Source organism: Mytilus trossulus, chromosome 9 (genome assembly GCF_036588685.1).
Source record: "Mytilus trossulus isolate FHL-02 chromosome 9, PNRI_Mtr1.1.1.hap1, whole genome shotgun sequence".
NCBI lineage: Eukaryota > Metazoa > Mollusca > Bivalvia > Mytilida > Mytilidae > Mytilus > Mytilus trossulus.
In genome coordinates this window covers 21,728,620-21,749,326 of record NC_086381.1, presented here as the reverse complement: position 1 = coordinate 21,749,326, position 20,707 = coordinate 21,728,620, and the positions used below count along the sequence as shown (strand labels likewise).

The following is a 20,707-nucleotide window of genomic DNA, read 5'->3' as shown; positions in this document are numbered from 1 at the left end:
CTCATTGCAGTATTCTTATACATAATGAAATCATATTGTAGTATGCCTTTTGAATGGAGGGAGATTCGATTTGACTGCAGCAACAACAACAAACAATTATACTGCTTACACTTCCAGGGCACTTGAGATCGACCTCAGTTTTGATAGGTTCGTGTTGCTCAGTCTAAAGTTCTCTATGTTATGTTATGTATACTATTCATATTGTGTGGTTTTTTTTCTCTTTTTCGCTTTGTCGTTGTCAGTTTGTCGTCGTCTTATTAGTTCTAATGTGCCTTTGATATCTTCCGCCTGTTTTTTTATAATGAAATTAAAAATATCCTTAAGTTGTATTAAACGTCAAACCGTGAGGTCGTCGTTCTCCCTGACATCATAATAGAAAAAAGTTGACGGGATTAAGATACATGAACCAACGAAAAAAAGAGAGAAATGCATTCTTTTTTAAAAGCAATTCTGGCCTTCCTTCATTTTACTCTCTTTTTCTTCTGGGCTTTACAAATTTAACATCTGTCACGAATGTTAATATATTTATAGCATAAACTTTGAAAATAGGATATTTATTTATTGCATAAATTTATCGGCTTTGTTTTATTGGACATGATTATAGTATGTAACACATTTATATTAAATCAATGATGATTTTTATTCCGCAACAATTGTCGTCTTAATTTCAAGTGAACCGTATCCAATTGGAACTTTACTATTATCAATAGATTTCTATACGGAAAAAGTTCACAAGATAAAAATCTAAAAACGTTGAATTTTATTAAGGTATAGTTTTTTTTCATTTCAAGGACACAGAGAATTTATCTATAAAACAAATCGAATAGGACACATATGCATCATGAACAAACAGTTATATTTGTTTTTCTTTTCATCGTTATATTTTTATGAAAATTTATGAAAATGCAACAATCTTATTTCGTCCTATTCCGTCTTATCGTCTCACCCCTTCTCACTCCTTGGGACTCTCTGCTAAGGTAAATGAAAACATTACGATGTACAGACGTTAACAATGTTAACCAACTTATTATAATCGTTTGTTTATTGATTGTTAAAGTGATACAATATAGATATTAAGATGTTACAATCTCCAGAGAACCATTAGCAGTTACCACTCATCCTCTCCTTAGACATTGGAATTGAACACAAGTACAGCACTGAGGAAGAGGAATTGTAAAATGCGTCATATGGTACTGACGTCTTTTTTTGTTGTCATCTACACAAAATGCATACACCTTTAATAATCTTGGATTTGTAGCTCGGCATTTAAATTTATCAGGAACAGGTACAACAGTGGACGCAGGTACTTGACAGTCATCCCTGTTCCTAAAAATAATGATGCAAATAAATTTTATAGCATCAAATGCAAGCAATTTACAACAGGTTATAACGCATATTTTTTATACGTTATATATATATATATATATTCTACCTGTAAGTCAAATGCGTTTTGTTTAAATATACCTTTTCACTGTTTTTGTCTTTTGGAAAATGTTGTTTGTGCTGTTTTTATACCCTTCTACAACGAAATTTGTTGTACATGCACACGTATAAAAATTACGGTTTTTATCCAACGCAATCATAGGTTTGAACGTAGTTTTCATTTTAGACTCGTTTATATCTTATATATAGAATAAAAAATGTGTCGCACATCGTTGTCAATATAATAAAATTTAATGAGACTGTCATACAAGTGAGATGCTTAGCTAAGTATAAAACAGATTTAATCCAGCATTTTATACATAAGAAAATGTTTGTAACAACTCAGGAATATGACTGTTGTTATCCATTTGTTTAATGTGTTTGAGCTTATGATTTTGCCGCTTGATTAGGGACTTTCCTTTACGATTTTTCCTCGGAGTTCAGTATGTTTGTGATTTTACTTTATACAATGTATATCTTTTATCGGGGGCCTTTCCTAGATAATTGATTTCAATTTTACGGTCGACAATGAAAAATTTTTTCCTAATAAAACAGATATCATGATTTTTAATACTAGGAATATGCAGAACGTCCTTACTTTTGATTTTGGTGGAGTCTCAATAGCTCCTGTAGATACACATAAACATTTAGGTATTATTTATAGTAGTGACTGTAAATGGAATAAACGTGTTGATAAACTGATAGGAGACGTCAAAACAAGTAAATGTACTAAGGAAACTAAAATGTAGACTAAAAAGGGAATATCTTGAAAAGATTTATATGATTTTTATTCGTCCTATTTTGGAATATTCATCTGAAGTTTGGGACAACTGTGGGCAAATAATTCCGAAAGGTTAGAAAAGATTCAGATTGAAGCTGCACGTATAGTTACCGGTTTACCATGTTATGCTAGTATCAACTCTATTTATAGAGAGACGGGATGGGAGAAATTAAGTGTCAGAAGGGAAGTTAAAAAACTGACCATGTTTTATAAAATTGTAAATAATCAAACACCGAATTATTTACAAGTATTGGTTCCTCCGTATGTATCAGATACTAATAATTATAACCTGCGAAATAGACATAACATTAATATACCATTGAATCGTCTATCAGTTTATCAACAGTCTTTTTTTTTTCATCTTCTATTACATTGTGGAATAAATTAGATTTGCATATTCGTCAAATTCCTACTTTCTTTTCTTTCAAGTTACAATTGCAACAACAGTATTTTCATAATATAAAACCTCCTAGGTACTATTTTTATGGAGATAGACTGCTATCTGTATTACATGCAAGGCTACGCAACAAGTGCAGTGCACTTAGCGCAGATTTAAACAAGGCCAATTTAGTACATGATGCACATTGTGCATGTGGGTACACTAGTGAAAGTGAAAAAAAAAAAAAAAAAAAAAAAGTGTTGAACACTATTTATTATATTGTAATAACTTTGCATCGCAAAGAAATGTTATGCTTACTGAACTGACCCACTTAGACATTCCTGTTACAATTGAATTGTTATTGTTTGGTAATGACAACTTAGATACAAAAGACAATTTTGTAATATTTTCTGCAGTACATAAATATATAAAAGAAACTCAACGTTTCTCACTCTGATAACAACCTTGCTGGTTATTGTTTTATTTTCTAGTCTAAAGTACAGACGATGCATTGTTCGAATGATTGATTTATTGTTCATAACGGTTAACATAATGTTTCGCCTCAATGGATTTCAAGTTAAAACAAAAACGATACTTAAATTAAATATACGTTCTTGTCATCCTTTTATCCGCATTTTAACGTCAGAATTTAATGTCCGTATCACAATTATATATATTCACAATATTGCATGTTACTTTTACAACTTATACAGGTAAATATTATAGAAATCATTTAAAAACACACTAATAACAGTAGCACGGGTGTCATTTATCGAGGGAAATGAGCGTGAAAGAATATCTAACGGCGGACAAGTATTGAGCGACGATCGTGAAAGCTCTGGTAACGGATCGTGAAATACATTCAATGAAAATTCTAGGTCAGAATCTTTGAAAAAATCGCTTAATTTTCAAAACGCAGAACAAATCCGAACAAAAAAATATGTCTGTCAAAATGGTTTAAATTCCTCAACATGACTGTGAAAGAAGAAAAAGAAAATATGCAGTACTTTATGAAAAAAACACAAAAGGCGCAATGCATGTCTATGACATTAATTACAAATAACACGCTTTTTGTTACAATAATGGTCATATTTCAGTTGTCGTGATATATTTGAAATTTAATCTTTGGTGTCTCTGCTAGTACAGTAAAATTAAGGTATGTTCTTCTCTTAAAAGCATTAATTTGTATATGAAAACATTGAATTTGTTGAATATCCATCAAACTTGATCGTGAAAGATCAGGCAACGCATTATTTTGATCGTGAAAGATAGTGCGTGACCAGACTCATTACTAGATATCGGAAATCAGTGTCTGGTTGATGCCTATAACTATTTTGATAAGGATGAACATTAAAGCTAAATTTTTTTATTCAACACTTTACCTCGAAAGTTAAAAAAAACAACAACTAAAACATCTCTAAATAAGTATGAAAGATTCAGCTCTGAGAATCTGTCAAGTGCGATTCAGGCAGACCGACACTATTTAGCCAATAATATGGATATGCAACGTTTAAACCAAAATGATATCCATCAAACAAACAAAAATACAGCAAAACAGCATCTTTCATGAGTAATTTGAGATTGAACGATAACCAACACTTTGTGCAAAAGTACTTTCTTAAGTTCTGTATATACAACGCAGATGTTGATTGATTTAACTATATACTACAGACTATAGAATACCAGAGCGCAAATGCTGTAATGTCTCGTCTGATTTACTTATGATAGGTAATTTTATGGAACGTCTATAATATCAAGGGTTTTACTAGTAGTGTCAAATGCGCTTAATGTATTTGTGTCCATCTGATGAGTTAAGCCTTTTCGATTGATTTGTATAGTTCGTTCTTATGTTGTACTGTTATACCACTGTCTCAGGTTTGGGGGAGGTTTGGGATCCCACTAACATGTCTAACCCCGTCACATTATTAATGGACGTGCCTGTCCAAAGTCAGGAGCCTGTAATTCAGTGGTTGTTGTTGGTTTATGTGTTACATATTTGCTTTTTGTTAAAATTTTTTTATACAAATGAGGCCGTTAGTTTTCTCGTTTGAATTGTTTTACATTGTCATATCGGAAACTTTTATATCTGACTATGCGGTATAGGCTTTGCATATTGTTGAAGGCCGTATGGTGACCTATAGTTGTTAATTTTTGTGTCACTTTGGTCTCTTGTTGATAGTTGTCCCTTTGGCAATCATACCACATTTTGTTTTTAAATAATGATTGTAAATGGTTCGTTAAAAGAGTGCACGGTCAGATGAATCATGACATACTAATCTCTACAAATATGCCGTAGACCAACTAAATGTGTTCCGATCCTTACAGTGCCTTAGAAACGGACAAACATAAAAGTTATTCTTGGCCAATTAATTCGAAACATAAGGTCAAAAGTATATGAACCCTGACCGAAAGCCAGACATAGACATCTTACTATCATTCATCAAATACAATTGACGTCATATTTGAAACATGCAAACAGACATGTACACCATACACGAAATACCATGGCGCTATAGCATACAGGTATTTATCATATACTTAGCATTGATATGATAGCTTTCGCATATGTGTAATGAGCGGAAGAACAGAAGCCATAATTTCCCACTCGGGCTGATAACCCATATCAGGGGCGTCTCGTGCAAAAACCCATAACAGTGCTTCGCGTGCAAGTTACTTCCGGTGTTTCTGGTATCGTTTGTTTACTTTTCCATTGTGACGTCAGATATTTTTTATGACGACGTCAAAATTTACGGGAACTTTTGTGGGGATAGTTTAGTACTTGCCAACAAATGCCATTGACAATTACGAATCATTTTATAGTACAACAAACACGGAGTAATAATGATCATAAAACTCTTCTAAATTTTCAATGTTTCAAAATGCCTCTATAACAAATGTTACCATTCATATATATGGAGGTAGTGATGCTGTTGTTGGCCAATTATAGTATATTTGATTCCGGATTAACTTCTTTATTACGTTTTTGACTGTTTTAGTTATTGCATTTGTTTATTTGCCAAACATAAAACTATTGTCGGAAGTATATGATAAAGCGATTAATACATGGCCTTTTCCATATCAGCCTGGGTATCATCCCTCGACCCATATCAGAACCTCGACTCTGTCTCGGGCTGATATTGGGGTCTTGGGATGATACCCAGGCTGATATGGAAAAGGCCATGTATTAATCTCTATATATCCAAAGGCTAGAAAACATAAAACGAGCATTGCCGAATGATGCATTATAATGAGTTCGATGTTATTTGAAACCTTGCAGAAGTCGAAAATATGCACCTCACAATCATAACAACAGACAGTTATCCTAAAGCTTAACGAATCTGAGATACGGTCTTGACCACAAAAATTAATCTTCATCCATGAAATAACGCAAATTCGGGGTCAGGTGAATCCTGCATCACGGACATGTAGTTTATAGGATCCAATATACAAAAAAGGGTATCCTATAACTCGTGATAAGTGAGTACTTCACATGACAGTAAAAAGCTTCATCCTACAATCATCCAACTATTTAACATTTCATTTTCTGAAAATATTAATACTTTGAAAAGCTTAAACCTATTGAGGATGTTGACCTATATAGCTTTTCTAAATACCAATAACAAATATAAACTATGCCATAATTGAAGAATAATTTAAACGTCTGCGTAGCATCAGATCTTTCACGATCCTTTTCACGATCTTCAAAAATGCGGTACGTGATCTTTCACGATCCAAAAACATACATTTTGTGTAAATAGTTCTTTATTTACCAAGTTTCAGATTATGTTTATACAAAATAACTATAAGAACCATTTGATAAATTCAAAAAGAATACCATTATTCGTATTAGAGTAGGTTTTCTTGTCAAATTTGTGAAAAAAATCATGTTTGTTTACATTTTTTATGTCATTGAAATGTCGAGAAGCAATCTGCCTTTTGTTGTTTTGTAAAAACTATGTACTTTTAAAACTGGATATTCTCAAATACTGATCATAATGTTGAACCATTTTGACAGACAGTTTTATTTTGTCGTAAATTTGTCTGTGTAATTAATTAAATTAGAATATGTATTGACCTTTCATATGTCTTCTCGATTAAATGTCTTTCACGATCCGTTACCCGAACTTTCACGATCGTCGCTCAATACTTGACCGCCGTTAGATATTCTTTCACGCTCATTTCTCTCGATAAACCGAATGACACCCGTGAGTAGGTGTTTTCCCGTTAGACCGATCGTTTGGGTGTGTTTGATTATTTTAAAGAAGAAAGTTTGATATCCATTGAGCCGTTTCTATTACTGTAAACCAACTAATTTTCGCGTGCGATTTATTTTCGCGACTTTCGCGAGTAGAAAAATAACGCGAAAATAAATCGTCGCGAATATGTAAAACCCTGTTGTTACCTTATTAAAATACACCAAGTCAGCTGGAAAATCGCGAAATTAAATAGCCGCGAAGTGGATCAGAAAGGATCAAACGCGAAATATAGTATCCGCGAAAATAAGTTGGTTTACAGTATTCTTTGTGTATAAATATTATACTAACAATAGTTGTGATTTATTTAAATATTTTTCATGCCTTCATGCTTATTAGAAAAATACAAATTTATGTAATATGCTATATAAATATAATGTATATTCATGTATATTATGGAGAAGACGGAACTAAGTTGGAAAACTTGTGTCTAATCCATTTGTTTTCAACAATAAAATATGTTTAAACTAATGAAAAAATATCGTATCGTACGAAACATGACCGTTGAATCTATTTCTCTAGTGATATTTTGACAAAATGATGGTAAACGTTTACATGTTTTGTGATTTGGAAAACCGTGCTCATGTTATATATGTGATATGTCGGACATGTTTACTTTTTTTAATACGTCACAAGTTGAAAAAATAATGAAAAACATTTGTTTCAAAGCGTTGTACCCAATACGACTCATGTTGTCTATGTCTGAGTTGAATACCACAATGTATCGAGTAATTAAACAATTTAAAATAAGAAAAAAGTATTCAGATCAATGCTTAGACATTTAATGTCAAAAAAAGCAAAATTGAATTTCCATGAATAAAGATCTGAAGTCAAACAAAACAAACATAATTCAATCAATAAGAATCATAGAAATAAAGATTCTACAATTTCATCGATAACGATACGATATTTCACTACTCGCGATAGTTTTGAATGATCAAATTCATACCACAAACTGTGACGAGTGGTTAAAGAATATTTAAATCTCAATGTCGAGAGTAAAGAATTCCACGATATTTTGTGATTTCTGATGAATTTGAGAAGATATACATTCAAGCGTTATCGTTTGAGGTTTTCTGTAAAAATTTATGCTCTCTCTCTGGTTGACGTCATAAGGCATGGTCGTCTTTATCAAAAAAATTCTCTGATCTATAACCGTTCAAATTTACTTTAAGTAATTTTGAATCTTAACAACAAGTATCTATGGATGTTGATAAGATATGACTATCGAATTTAAACCAAAAAAATACATCTTTCCTTTTTTTAATATTAATCATCTTTTCAGCTATTTGTCGTTTCCTCCTCGGATAAATTTACTTACGAGTTACATTGAACATAACTACATCTTTTAACTATACGCCATGATTCCAATATCCAACATTTGTAGCCTCCAATTAACACTGCATCTGGTATGGTAACTTGTGCGTCAAATGGAGAGCATGTTTGGTCTGCTACTAACATTGAAGGCAGATCAGGAATTTGAAATTTTGTTTCTCTCCTGCATGCATAAAAAAGAAATATGCCAAAAATTGACAGACAAGATAGTTAAAATTAGAATAGTTAGGGGTGTAGATGGAGTTAATCTTTGAACAAGCTTTTACTGTGATATAAGTTTCACTTTGAATTTATCCGACATATTTTAATGGTAAAAATGATTTACTATTAACATGTTATATGCAGACATGGGGTAATTGAAATATGTAATTATAATTGACTGTAATTAATTGCAATTTCTTAAGTTATTGAATGTAATATGTAATTGAGCATCTGTTCAATTACAAGTAATTAAAGTTATGAATTACAAAGCTATGATAATTGTCTGTAATTGACAATTACTTTTCAGTTACAAATCAATTACATTTGAACATTTTGCTCCAAAAGATTGAACCTGTTTTTTTCTAAAAAAAAAAAATTACGAAAAGCCATGAACCTAGTAAATGCAATAACTTGAAAAAGCAAATACACCCCCCCCCCCCAGAAATCTTTCTGAAATTTCAACCATGGAAGATTATTTATGTTGTGTTCACAGAACAAAAAAACAAAAAAAAGATTGTAGAAACATGCCATTATTTTTGTTACAACAAAAGTTGGTAAGTCGCTGTCTTATACATTAATTAGCTGCTTGTTACCGACTTGTTTATTCAGATAGATATTGTTTGACATTGATAAAATTGAGAATGAAACAAAAATTTGAATTATATACCCTGTAATTACAACAGTTGTGTTCAGGTGTTTAGGTGTTAAGCCAATTAAAGAGAAATAAACATGATTAATATACTCATCATAAATGTATCCCTACGTAGAATTTATTGTGATTAAAACTAAAGTAAAAAAAAGGTCGGTCTTTATAAATCGTTGCATTTGGAAAAATAATTGTGATACGTTGTCTCTAAAATATAAAATAAGTTCAAAATATTAAAATCATTTTCAATGAAATAAGTTATTTTCAAAAGGTAATGCAAATGAAAATTAAATATTTTAAAAATTGAATAAGGCTTTTTTAATGATTTCGAGCATTAAATAAGACAAGACCTCTAGTCTTAAGGATTCCTGGTAGGCAAAGTTTTATTTGCACTTTAGATTTATGTAGGTTTTTAAGTAGCAAAAAATCCAGCAGCACCTGCTTACGGGGTATAAATTTCCCAATTCATACGATATTCCCGTGCTTGGATTTCCTTACATTATTTTCTTAATAGAGGGATGCTGCTCACAAGGAAGCTATTAAACCAAGAGTTCCAAATGGTGCAGTTGAAATCATCCCTTCGTTAATTTTACGGACGCCATCACGAGTTGGTTGACCGTTATGGAATTACCCGTTTCACAAATGATATCTGATATGTTCCTTACGTCGTAACTACAATCCCTTTCCCTTTCATGAATGTGACCTACAGAATTAGACTATTTACCAGATTTGTTATCACATAAGCAACACGACGGGTGTCATATGTGGAGCAGGATCTGCTTACCCTTTCTGAGCACCTGAGATCACCCCTAGTTTTTGGTGGGGTTTGTGTTGTGTATTCTTTAGTTTTCTATGTTGTTGAGTCGTTTGTGTTTTCTCTTATTTTTGAGATATTGAGATAAGACGTGGCACGGTACTTGTCTATCCCAAATTCATGTATTTGGTTTTCATGTTACATTTGTTATTCACGTGGTGTTTTGTCTGATGATTGGTCTGTTTCTGTGTGTGTTGCGTTTCGGTGTTGTGTCGTTGTTTTCCTCTTATATTTAATGCGTTTCGCTCGGTTTTGGTTTGTTACCCCGATTTTGTTTTTTGTCCATGGATTTATGAGTTTTGAACAGCGGTATACTACTGTTGCCTTTATGTGTCATGTGTACTATTGTTTGCTTGTTTGTCTTTTTCATTTTTAGCCATAGCGTTGTCAGTTTATTTTAGATTTATGAGTTTGACTGTCCCTTTGGTATCTTTCGTCCCTCTTTTTACTTTTTTCCCATACAACAATGGAATAATTACATTGGTAAAAAAAGTCCAATGTAATGTGTAGTTTAATTGAAGATTCATTATTGTGATTGCATGCAATTTTAAATCACAAACTTACGGATTACAAAACACAAGTCTTGATTCGGCTTCTACAATACTTTTCTGCAAGTTGTGTTTCTTTATGAATCTTTTGATTCTGAGTCTAAAATTGAAACAGTCGATACAAAATTGTAACAAATAAGATCAATGTTAAAGATGATTATGAAATAAAAGATAAACTATTCAAATAGTTATCAAAAGGGCAAATCAATAAAATAATCGATAGATGTTAAATTAATTATAAAATGTAAATGATAAAGTTTTTGAAAGTGTCGCCAGAACCTGCTATAGCATTTTAATCAGAAGGAATGTTTTTTTATATAATTGATTAATCTGTATTTTAATGATATTCTTAAGCAAATATATATTATATATAATATGTACTATAGAGTTATTGCATGAATATATGGGAATATTGTCCCGAGTAGAATTTTATATTGCACGAGCTTGCGAGTGCAATATATGTTCTACGAGGGACAATATTCCCCAATATTCATGCAATAACCCTTTTTTTGTACAGCAAAATAATATTTGAAAGTAAAAATTGGTTTAAACAAAGATTTAAACGTTGATGACGTCATGAATATTATAGGGTTATTGCATGAATATTGGGGAATATTGTCCCGAGTAGAATTTTATATTGCACGAGCTTGCGAGTGCAATATATGTTCTACGAGGGACAATATTCCCCAATATTCATGCAATAACCCTTTTATTGTATAGCAATATAATATTTGAAAGTAAAAAATGGTTTTAGATAAGATTTTGTCGTTGATGACGTCATGAATATTGAAGACTTATTGCACTAGTGCAATATTAGAATTTATTGCACGCTAACTTTTGGTTACGTTCTGTGGGAAATATTATATTGCTATACAATAATATAATTTATTGCATGCTAACTTTTGGTTACGTTCTGTGGGAAATATTATATTGCTAAACAATAAAATGTTTTATTGTTTTTTTAATAATATTGATTATACAGTCTCTCATAAATCTTTAAGATTGGCACATACAATGTGAGTTTAAAGTTTGTTGTTAAACATGTATGTTTTATGTACCTGTATGAATATTTTATTGTGTAAATATATGTTATTGTATGTGGTGAGACTTTAATAAAATATTGAATCTGAATCTGAACCTGTAACCGTCTTTTATTATAACATGATAGCGATGGTTTAGCTTTAACGTGATAGTGCAGCAGAATTTTAACGAAACTAATCATATACACTACTATATAAATAAGCTATATGTATAGTTAGGACTTATTTACCCTGGATAATCACCAAGTTTCCACCAATCAGCCGAACCTAATACCGGTGGAATTGAGGCCAATGTTTCATTCCCTGCTTTAGGCACCTCGCAATTTGCCGCATCCGCCCTTGCAAATTTTTCATGAATAATAAACAAGCAAATTATACAAAGCAACGTTTTTACCTACAATATAAAAAAATATATTCAAATATTTGATGAATGACTGTAATATTTGTTCTGTCTATGATGAGATTTAATACTAAATTTGGTTCATACTGAATAAACCATGTAGTAGGTAATTCAAATATGTTCAGCATTTGTTTTAATTTATTTCGAACAGACAGGGAAAAAATACAGCTGTTCCATATAATTTAATTAGGTCTTTCCACTTTTCTGTGGAAAGACCTATTGTTTTTCTTCTGATTATTTTTTTTTCTTTTTTCTTCCGCCTAATTTTGTTCTTGCGATAAACTTAAAACATTTGTATCGCAATATGTTGCTTAGACATTTGGTATATTATATCGAACAGTTTATGTGCTTTTGAAATTTACACTGCGTAACCGAATACTTTTCTTTGTAGGAGTTATCTCCCCAAACACTGTTTTCCTTGTGTGCACTACTCCTTCGCAACCGTAAAAGATTAGAACAAATTTATTTTATAAAATTGCTCATTATATCCTTCGCATGATTTGTCCTATTTTGACCGAAGCAATATGAACGCTCCATATGAGAGTTATTTCCCCTTATGCATTTGATATAAGTTATATGCATTTTAACTGGTAAACCATAAGTGATAGAGACCTATGGTCTTTTGATTTTATGTCCTTGGTGCAAAAAAATGAAAATTAGGTCAAGGTCAAAGGTCAAGGTCATATTGTAATTTTTGAATTTGGCTTATTTTCACTTATTCCCCAAAAACATATAAGATATCAACAAGTTATTTTTATTAAATTGTTAGTTGGGACATGGCGTAACACGTAAATTTTGATTGAAAGGGTACGTTGAACAAAAAAGGGAGTTTTCTCCCCTCTTGTATTTAGAAATATGCGTATGGTGATAAAATTAATTAACCAAATATAATTAAGACCTATGGTGTTCTGATTTAAGGACCTTGGTTTATGACCTTGAAATTGATCTCAAGGTCATAGCTTAATTTGACGTTCTAGATTTTGACCTTTGCTTTTACCTCATATGTATACATGATAAAGCCATGAGACTTTTGACAAAAGGTATCAAACCATTTAACCTTGAAAAAAACCACCGGAAGTGACTTTGTGTAAACCGGAAGTAGTTATTGTTTGTACTTTAGTAATATGAAAGTAAATAGAACCAGATGTTTTTGGAATCAGTGTCAAGTAAATATTCAAATATTATCGGAAGTAACAATTTTCAAACCGGAAGTAACAAATTATCTCCCTTATTTAAGAAATATTGTATAGAAACCATATATTTTTGGAATCAGCGTACAATAAGCTATCATTTGACGATTGAAATGGCATTTTAAACTTAATTTTACAACTTTCATATTAAAATACATTGTTTTGGGGGAAAGACCTTCTATTTCTATATTCTATTTCTAAGGAGTAATTCACGAAAAAGACGTTAATGACGTCTTGGTCACTTGACAAAGTAATTAGCTAATAGAAAAAATTCTTTTAGCGCATCAGAAGGCATGTAACATCCAACAAATTATTATCTAATGGTTCACTGTTGTCATATAATTATTATACAAAGGAAGATGTGTTGGTCCCATATCAGGCTGTTTGAAAATGAAATAATGATTTCTAATTGATTTATGGCTTACCTTCATTGTACACTCTTGTTCTTTGTGACTTTAAGAATTGAACATCTATCGCAAATGTGTATTTATATATAGCGTAAACTTTTTAAAAATAGGATTTTTGCGTATTACATAAATGTATTAGATGTTTTACTTATCTAGGCCATAATAATCATATGTAATACATGCATATTAACCATTACATGTCGAATTAAAAATCAAATTATATATCAGTCAATTGCAAACACTAAGATATTTAAGGTACCTGTTGGGTTTGCCTTATTGTTGAATGTCTTGTTCATAGGCCTTTAAATCTGTAACAGTGCCATTCTCGCGTTTGGCAATGAAAAGCATTTGGATTTGTATTCTTTCCTGACCAGACGGTGGAATAAGATGACCCTCTTTAGAAATAACATATTTGAAAGTTTCGATTTTATAAGACTGTGACTCTTTTTTCTTAGTTTTTCTTTGTAATCATTTGTAAGTAGATAAGCATGTATGAGAAAATAAAAGTTGTTTGGTACAAATCTGTTGGCTTTTCTTACAACTCATTCTGATTTCAAAATTGAGATTTTCTTTGCTTGCCCACTAGAAGGGAAAGCGTTTTATAAATGTAGTCTTTCTAACGATTGCTTGGCGTTTTTTTTCGTTTTGGAAATTCCAATACTTCTTCGATGAAGTTAAAGTGTATTGATAGCTTTTTCCTTTATCTGTTGGAAATATTGATCCCAATTCAGATTGGTTTAAATAGTGACACTTACATATTTGACCGCTGGTACTTCGTCTAAGAATTGCAATGAAGATCGTAGTTGGTAACATTTAGTGTCATTTCATTTATTACTTAAACAATGTTCTATTTTTCTAGCTGAAATGGCATGGCTCACTGTTTTTTTTTTTCAATCTGGATAGCAAATACAGATCTTCCTGATGTACCTTGAATTTTTCGAAAAACATTAGATTTTCTTATCCCATGCATATATTGACTTACCTGTATTTGGCTCAATTGTTTGGAATTTTGGTCCTCAGTGCTCTTGAATTTGTACTTGTTATGTTTAATTACTTTTTTCAAAATCTGACTTAATAAAGATTAACTGGTGTTGTCTCAATGTCCCTGTAGATGGTTGATGGTATATATCAGTGTCGATAATTCAAGTGTGGAGGAAGGAAATAGTACTTGATATTTTATACCGATATATTGGATCTGTTATCTACAAAGTTTATCTTTATATCTTAGACTTTTAGTTCTTGACTTATCAACTTGGTATCTTCTCGTTTGTGTAAGCACTTTATTAAGCGGAACTTATATGAAATGTATATTTCGTTTACCCTCAAAGTTGCCCTGTAAGACTTACTTCGGGGTTTTAAACGTGAGTTATCAGATAGCAATGCTTTTACATTTGCAAATACTGTATTCATCATTATTGTTGGTTGAAGTAATCTAAAAAAAAAATGAGAGAGAGAGAGAGAGAGAGACAGAGACAGAGACAGAGACAGAGACAGAGATGTAATTGATATTTACTACCTTGAGACAATAATTTGGTTTAAATTTAAAACGACGTCGTGAGACCTTGACGTCACATTGGCAAATTTCAAAGGTTGAAAAGCATTTTAAGGTCATGATTAAAGATCAATAAAGGTCTGAGAGAGAAAATATAGCGTAAACCAAGTTTTTTTTTATAAAATGATAAATCTATATAATAGTATTTACTTAACTTTGCAGGTGAGGAACAAATAACAAAATCGAAAAAAAATATATGAAATTATTTTTCAGAATAAATTGATGGCAATCTTTCATTTTACTCTCTTATTCGTATGTTATTTATAAATAGAACATCTGTCACAAATGTAAATAATTTTTATATTTATAGCGTAAACTTTGAAAATAGGATATTTGCGTATTACATAAATTTATTAGATGTTTACTTATCTATGCCATAATAATCATATGTAACATATGCATTTTAACCATTACATGTCAATTTAAAAATCAAATTCTCTATAAGTAAAACACTAGAGTATTCATTTCCTTATTTCATCCTTTCCTTGCACAGTTCTAAGTGTTTGTATGTTGTGTTTAGACTTGTTAGTTCGTATTCGACTTATGAGTTTGAATATTCCTTCGGTATATTTCGGACCTCTCTTATTATGCAAACCGTATTAGACCTTTTAAATACAGATACAGGTCTTCTAAGAAATATCAGCATATGCACTTTTCTTATCTGAGTTTCTAATCATATCCTATAAATTAGCAGTCAGTGTCAAGGAAAATGTAAAAAAAGAAATTATAGAACCAAGAGGAGACTTAAAAAAGGGAAGTCCCTTATCAAACCATTCGATCCATTGGTTTGAAAGTATTTTCACGTGTATCTTAATCTCTCTTATGCGCAAATTTTGTAATACTTTCGATAACAGTAGTTATATATTTATTGTTGATCTTTAAATGTATCTTACCATGTTTTAGAGCTTAAGTTTGGATTCTGCTGTATTGATCATTTTGAATCTACATAGTTTATAAATTACTTAAAATGAGTGTTAACAAAAAAACCGCACTCTAAGGTAAGGTAAAAGGTGGAAAGTCTATAAATAAAGGCAGTTGTATACCACTATTCAATAGTCATAAATCGGTTAAGCGAAAAACAAATCCTAGTCACACATCAAAACCGAGTAAAACACATCAACTGCAAGAGGAAAATAACGGAACAACAGAAACACTGAACTCGACAAAAAATAAACACCAACAAACATAGAATTGACTATCTGATAACAACTGCCATATTCCTTATAATCAGGATAATTTAAAAATAAATGGTAGGTTGGACCTGGTTTAATGGCTAACAAAACCCTACACTTACATGGCGACGTTAAGAATAATTTACATATAAAATCAGACGTTAGACATTCAGAGCTTAAAGTTTTATTCTGGTGTATTTTATATAAGTATCGTTTTGAGCATACTTGCAATATCAATAAATTAAGAGCAAGATTTTTAAAATGGCCTTTATTTTGTATTTTATACTCGGCTAATGATCAATTAGTTGGAGCTCAAAATGGTCATGAAATTAATGACGAGGGGCGAAAGATACCAAGACATTCAAACTCATAGTTCAAAAATAAACTGACAGTGACATTGATATATATTATCAACTATTAACTCAACGGGAACATTGAGACGCCACTCTTGATAATCATTATTGAACCAGTGAGGAAGCAATAGTCAAACTGGTTATGCATGTTCCTTTGAATATGCATTTTTTTGTAAAGTTCCTTTATTTTCTAAAACAATTGTTCTCCCACATTATGTTTAGTTAAAAAAATTACTTCTGATAACTTCTATTTCAATGCGCGTACTGAGTTCTGCATTTAATGAATTACTGACATGCTAAATACAGGAGATTCAGTGTCAGATCTAATTAGCGTGATTACTTTAAATACTTGAAACTTTAATAACTATTGAACTTTTTTTAATCTATTTGGTGTATCAGCTATGTTGATTTATTACATACATTTGTATCTACTAAACTTGACCAACTTCTATATTTAGTCAGACCGTACGCGTACGGTTCGACCGTATGTGTATTCTAAAAAAGTACGCATACGGTCCAGACCGTACACGTACGGTCCAAATACTCATACGGTCTGGAACATGTACACATTTCTTGAAATACAATAGCAGAAATGTTTTATGCATTATCTTTTTTTATCTATTCAACATATTGCATAACTCTTTTTTGTATCCTCGGTAATGAATTGAATTTCATTGTTCTGTTTTCGATATATCTTTGTGTGTACTCTTGAACACAAGTTTGAACTGAACAACACTGCGTTGTTCTATAATAGAGAGAACAACATTTTTACTTGAAATGGTCCCAGTTATTTATTTTCAGCTATTGTAAGAACAAATTATTTAGTTTCATAATTTCCCATTTCCTGTCTCGAAAATCAAATGATTGTCTACTAAACATGCTAACGACTTTCACCGTCTGAAAGATGATGGCTTAACTTTAACAGTTTTTAAGATTTCCATAAAACACCACGTGACTGAATCCTATGTTCCAGGTTTGTCTTCATATCAAAATTCAACACAACAGTTTTCTGCAAGGAACGACCTTACAACGCAGTTTGGTTTCAATATGTCGTGTAGTTTCAGACGAGAAGATTCAGAAAAAGTATGAATAAAATCTGTCATTTTAATAAAACCCGATTAAAGGACAATAACTCCAACATCCATTATGAATCGTCATGGAAATTTGGCCACGGTTTAATCTCATCGTGATTAATAGTTTTGGATCAGGTCTGGACTATAACTGTTCCTCAAGAAATTTAGTGGTAGATATCTTGGAAGTCGTATAAATATCCGGTTTTAGTTTCCAGACTTATTGAAAACTGGTTTTATTATGTTTTTATTCGTAGTATTCATGAACTATAATGTTTTCACGACAAACGGCATGTTATGTATGTTACCAATGTCAGATTAACTATGAACTGAAACCTAAAGGATGTTTGACTAGTTATAAAACCAGAATTTACGCACAATTTCTTTTTCTAAATGCCTTTACTTAGTGTGGAACGGGATGATTGTCCCTCGACTGTTTCATATTCACCATTTAATGTATTATGAGACAACTATAGTAGTCTCAGATGTATATACTCTTACAGATTTATCTTCTTTTTTGTGTAGCTTCCCCCTTTGATCATGTTCTAAGCGCTGGAAGAACACATAATATTCAATTTAGGTCGCTTCCGAAAATTTGTGCTCTGAATCGAACATATGTAAGGTTTTTGTTTACTTCCAAAATCTTTCGACTTTAAGCACTACCGAAGAGAGCCTTTAAATCGACACGTTTATATACATGTTAATTTATATATCAGTCAAAATGGGCATACATACCCGAATTGTTTCATATATAACTACCACAATGTCAATTTTACTAGCATATTGTTGGAATTTTATTCCCCGAAGGAACCATTAATTAGTACAGCAGCTTCTACAAAATGTACATGATAAACGGGATTCAAATTTTTACGCAATTCTATGATTTCAATTTGATATGTTGACCTTAACCGAAAACTTAACTGAAGACATTCAGTCTTATATCATTCTATGAAGTTGCTCGTCTATGGGCCTTATCTCAAAACTTAACTGAAGACATTCAGTCGTATATCATTCTATGAAGTTGCTCGTCTATGGGCCTTAACTCAAAACTTAACCATTACAAAACACTATATCCCATACCCAGCTTTGTCTGTCTCGAGGAAAACTATAAGGAGCATCTCCTTCAAAGTGATATAATTCTTGTACAAATGTTTGTACTACCCAAGATGAATCCATGGACCAAATATCCGCCCTCTATCACTTGAACAAGTGAATAAATATTTTCTATTGCAAAAAACAAATCTATGCTATGGAAACGAAAATATATGAAATTACACAATTTTTAATATATGTAAAACAGAAGTTTATTTAAATAAATACTGTAATTTAGTAATGTTTTGCCATGCAAGAACAATAGAAGTTAACAAATATTTAGGTCTAATAATGGTTAAATTGATGACAAATGTCCCTTTACAGAAAACCTAACCATAGTCATTCGTGCGAATAATATAGGTCCATAACTTTGTTAGACTTGTGGATATCTTAGGAAATATCTCTTTTGCACAGTTTGTTTTAAACGGCATAATTTTACTTTTTGGCTAATAAAGCCACTTTATAATTACTGTGAAGCTAGCCCGCGATGTCATCCTGCAGTGAAGCTAATATCCTGGAAAAATCTTCTATCCCATAGCATGACATCAGTATCCTTTTTCGAAACGCTGTCAAAAAATGTAAAAAGTAGTTTGACACCAAATTTGCATATGCCACGTAACTCAAATTTGATGTGAAAAATCTACATGATGATCAGCCCCTAATTTCTTTTATATTGTATTGTTTTGCTGGTTGAAAGCTCTACCTCATAGCTGGTGGCACTTTTCTCCACTTGTATACTGATTTTAATCAGATTTCCGTGTATATGTAATAATATATGCATATAGGAGTGGACACGCCCCAAGTCTCCCTACTATCACTTAAGCCCCACATTGCATGGTATGTTCTTATTCTTTATATACAGAAACAACAACTGGTTGATGATTAATTTCTGGCGCATGCCTGGTTTAACAGTTTTAATTGTAAATAGTTTAAAAAAATCTTTCAATTTTTATTTATTTACTATTTTTGATATAACATGAATCTGAACAAGTGGTGAGTTTCTCCTTGAAACACTCAGTATAGTGGTGTTGCAGGCTATTGATTCAGGTAATGTGTTCCAGTCTTTAATAGTTTGACAGAAAAAAGAAAATGTGCTGTCTTTGTTGTATCGAATTTGTCAGTATGTTGTATGTTTGTTCGTTGTTAGACCCAGTGTTTGCTTTGCTTTTAACTAGTATGTCGACATTGTATGGTATGTCAATTTCTTGGTGATTCCATGGAACATATTTAATCGGCTTTTTAAAAGTATTTTTTCTTGTAATGCTGACCCGTGACGTGTGTTAAGCATGTTTGCCACACTTTCAGTATTTGAGTATTTAGTGAATATGCGTATATATCTTGCTATACGTCTTTAGACTTTTAGTGCTATTGACTTAATGCTCAAGTTCTCTTGTATACCATTTATTATAATAAAAAAAATATATATATATATGATCCGATGGATACATCTGTTGTAGGGTTGTCACTGACTCAGACGTACTTATGAATATAATTATTTTCTGTGACTGTATCTTACATTAATTTGTAGGATCCTTTACTATAGATAATTTAGCTGATCTGTAACAATAACATCTTCATGCCTTATATATCATGTACTGTAGTACGCCGCTAGATTAAAACTGACGTGGAAAGGTAAAACATGCCCACAGAAAGCTCTTTTTTTGAGAGCCCAGGTGGTCGTGTGGTCTAGCGGGACGGCTGCAGTGCAGGCGATTTGGTGTCACGATATCACAGTAGCATGGGTTCGAATCCCGGCGAGAGAAGAATCAAAAATTTGCGAAAGCAAATTTACAGATCTAACGATGATTGTTGGGTTGATGTTTAGACGAGTTGTATATATATATATATATATTTAAATTTATATTTAGATCCATTTTGTTACATCTTGTGATCAATTTTATTTGGCAATCGCCAATGGCAGTCAGCAGGGTTAAAGAACATCAGTTGTTCGACCTGTTAGTCAAATGCGTTTTGTTTAAATATACTTTTTCACTCTTTTGGTCTATTGGAAAATGTTGTTTGTGCTGTTTTTAGACCCTTCTACAACGAAAT

The 20,707-nt window shown here is 31.7% G+C and overlaps 1 protein-coding gene across 1 annotated transcript; it reads right to left on the bottom strand.

Annotated features, from left to right (window-relative positions):
• Nucleotides 1-581: 581 nt before the first annotated feature.
• On the bottom strand, nt 582-11,809 carry LOC134685305 (uncharacterized). The gene is made up of 4 exons (XM_063544960.1): nt 11,650-11,809; nt 10,396-10,479; nt 8,157-8,333; nt 582-1,326 (listed from the first exon to the last, which is right to left on the bottom strand). Exons 3-4 carry the CDS (start codon nt 8,294-8,296, stop codon nt 1,116-1,118), a joined length of 351 nt encoding a protein of 116 aa, XP_063401030.1. The 5' UTR covers nt 8,297-8,333; nt 10,396-10,479; nt 11,650-11,809; the 3' UTR covers nt 582-1,115.
• Nucleotides 11,810-20,707: the final 8,898 nt, after the last annotated feature.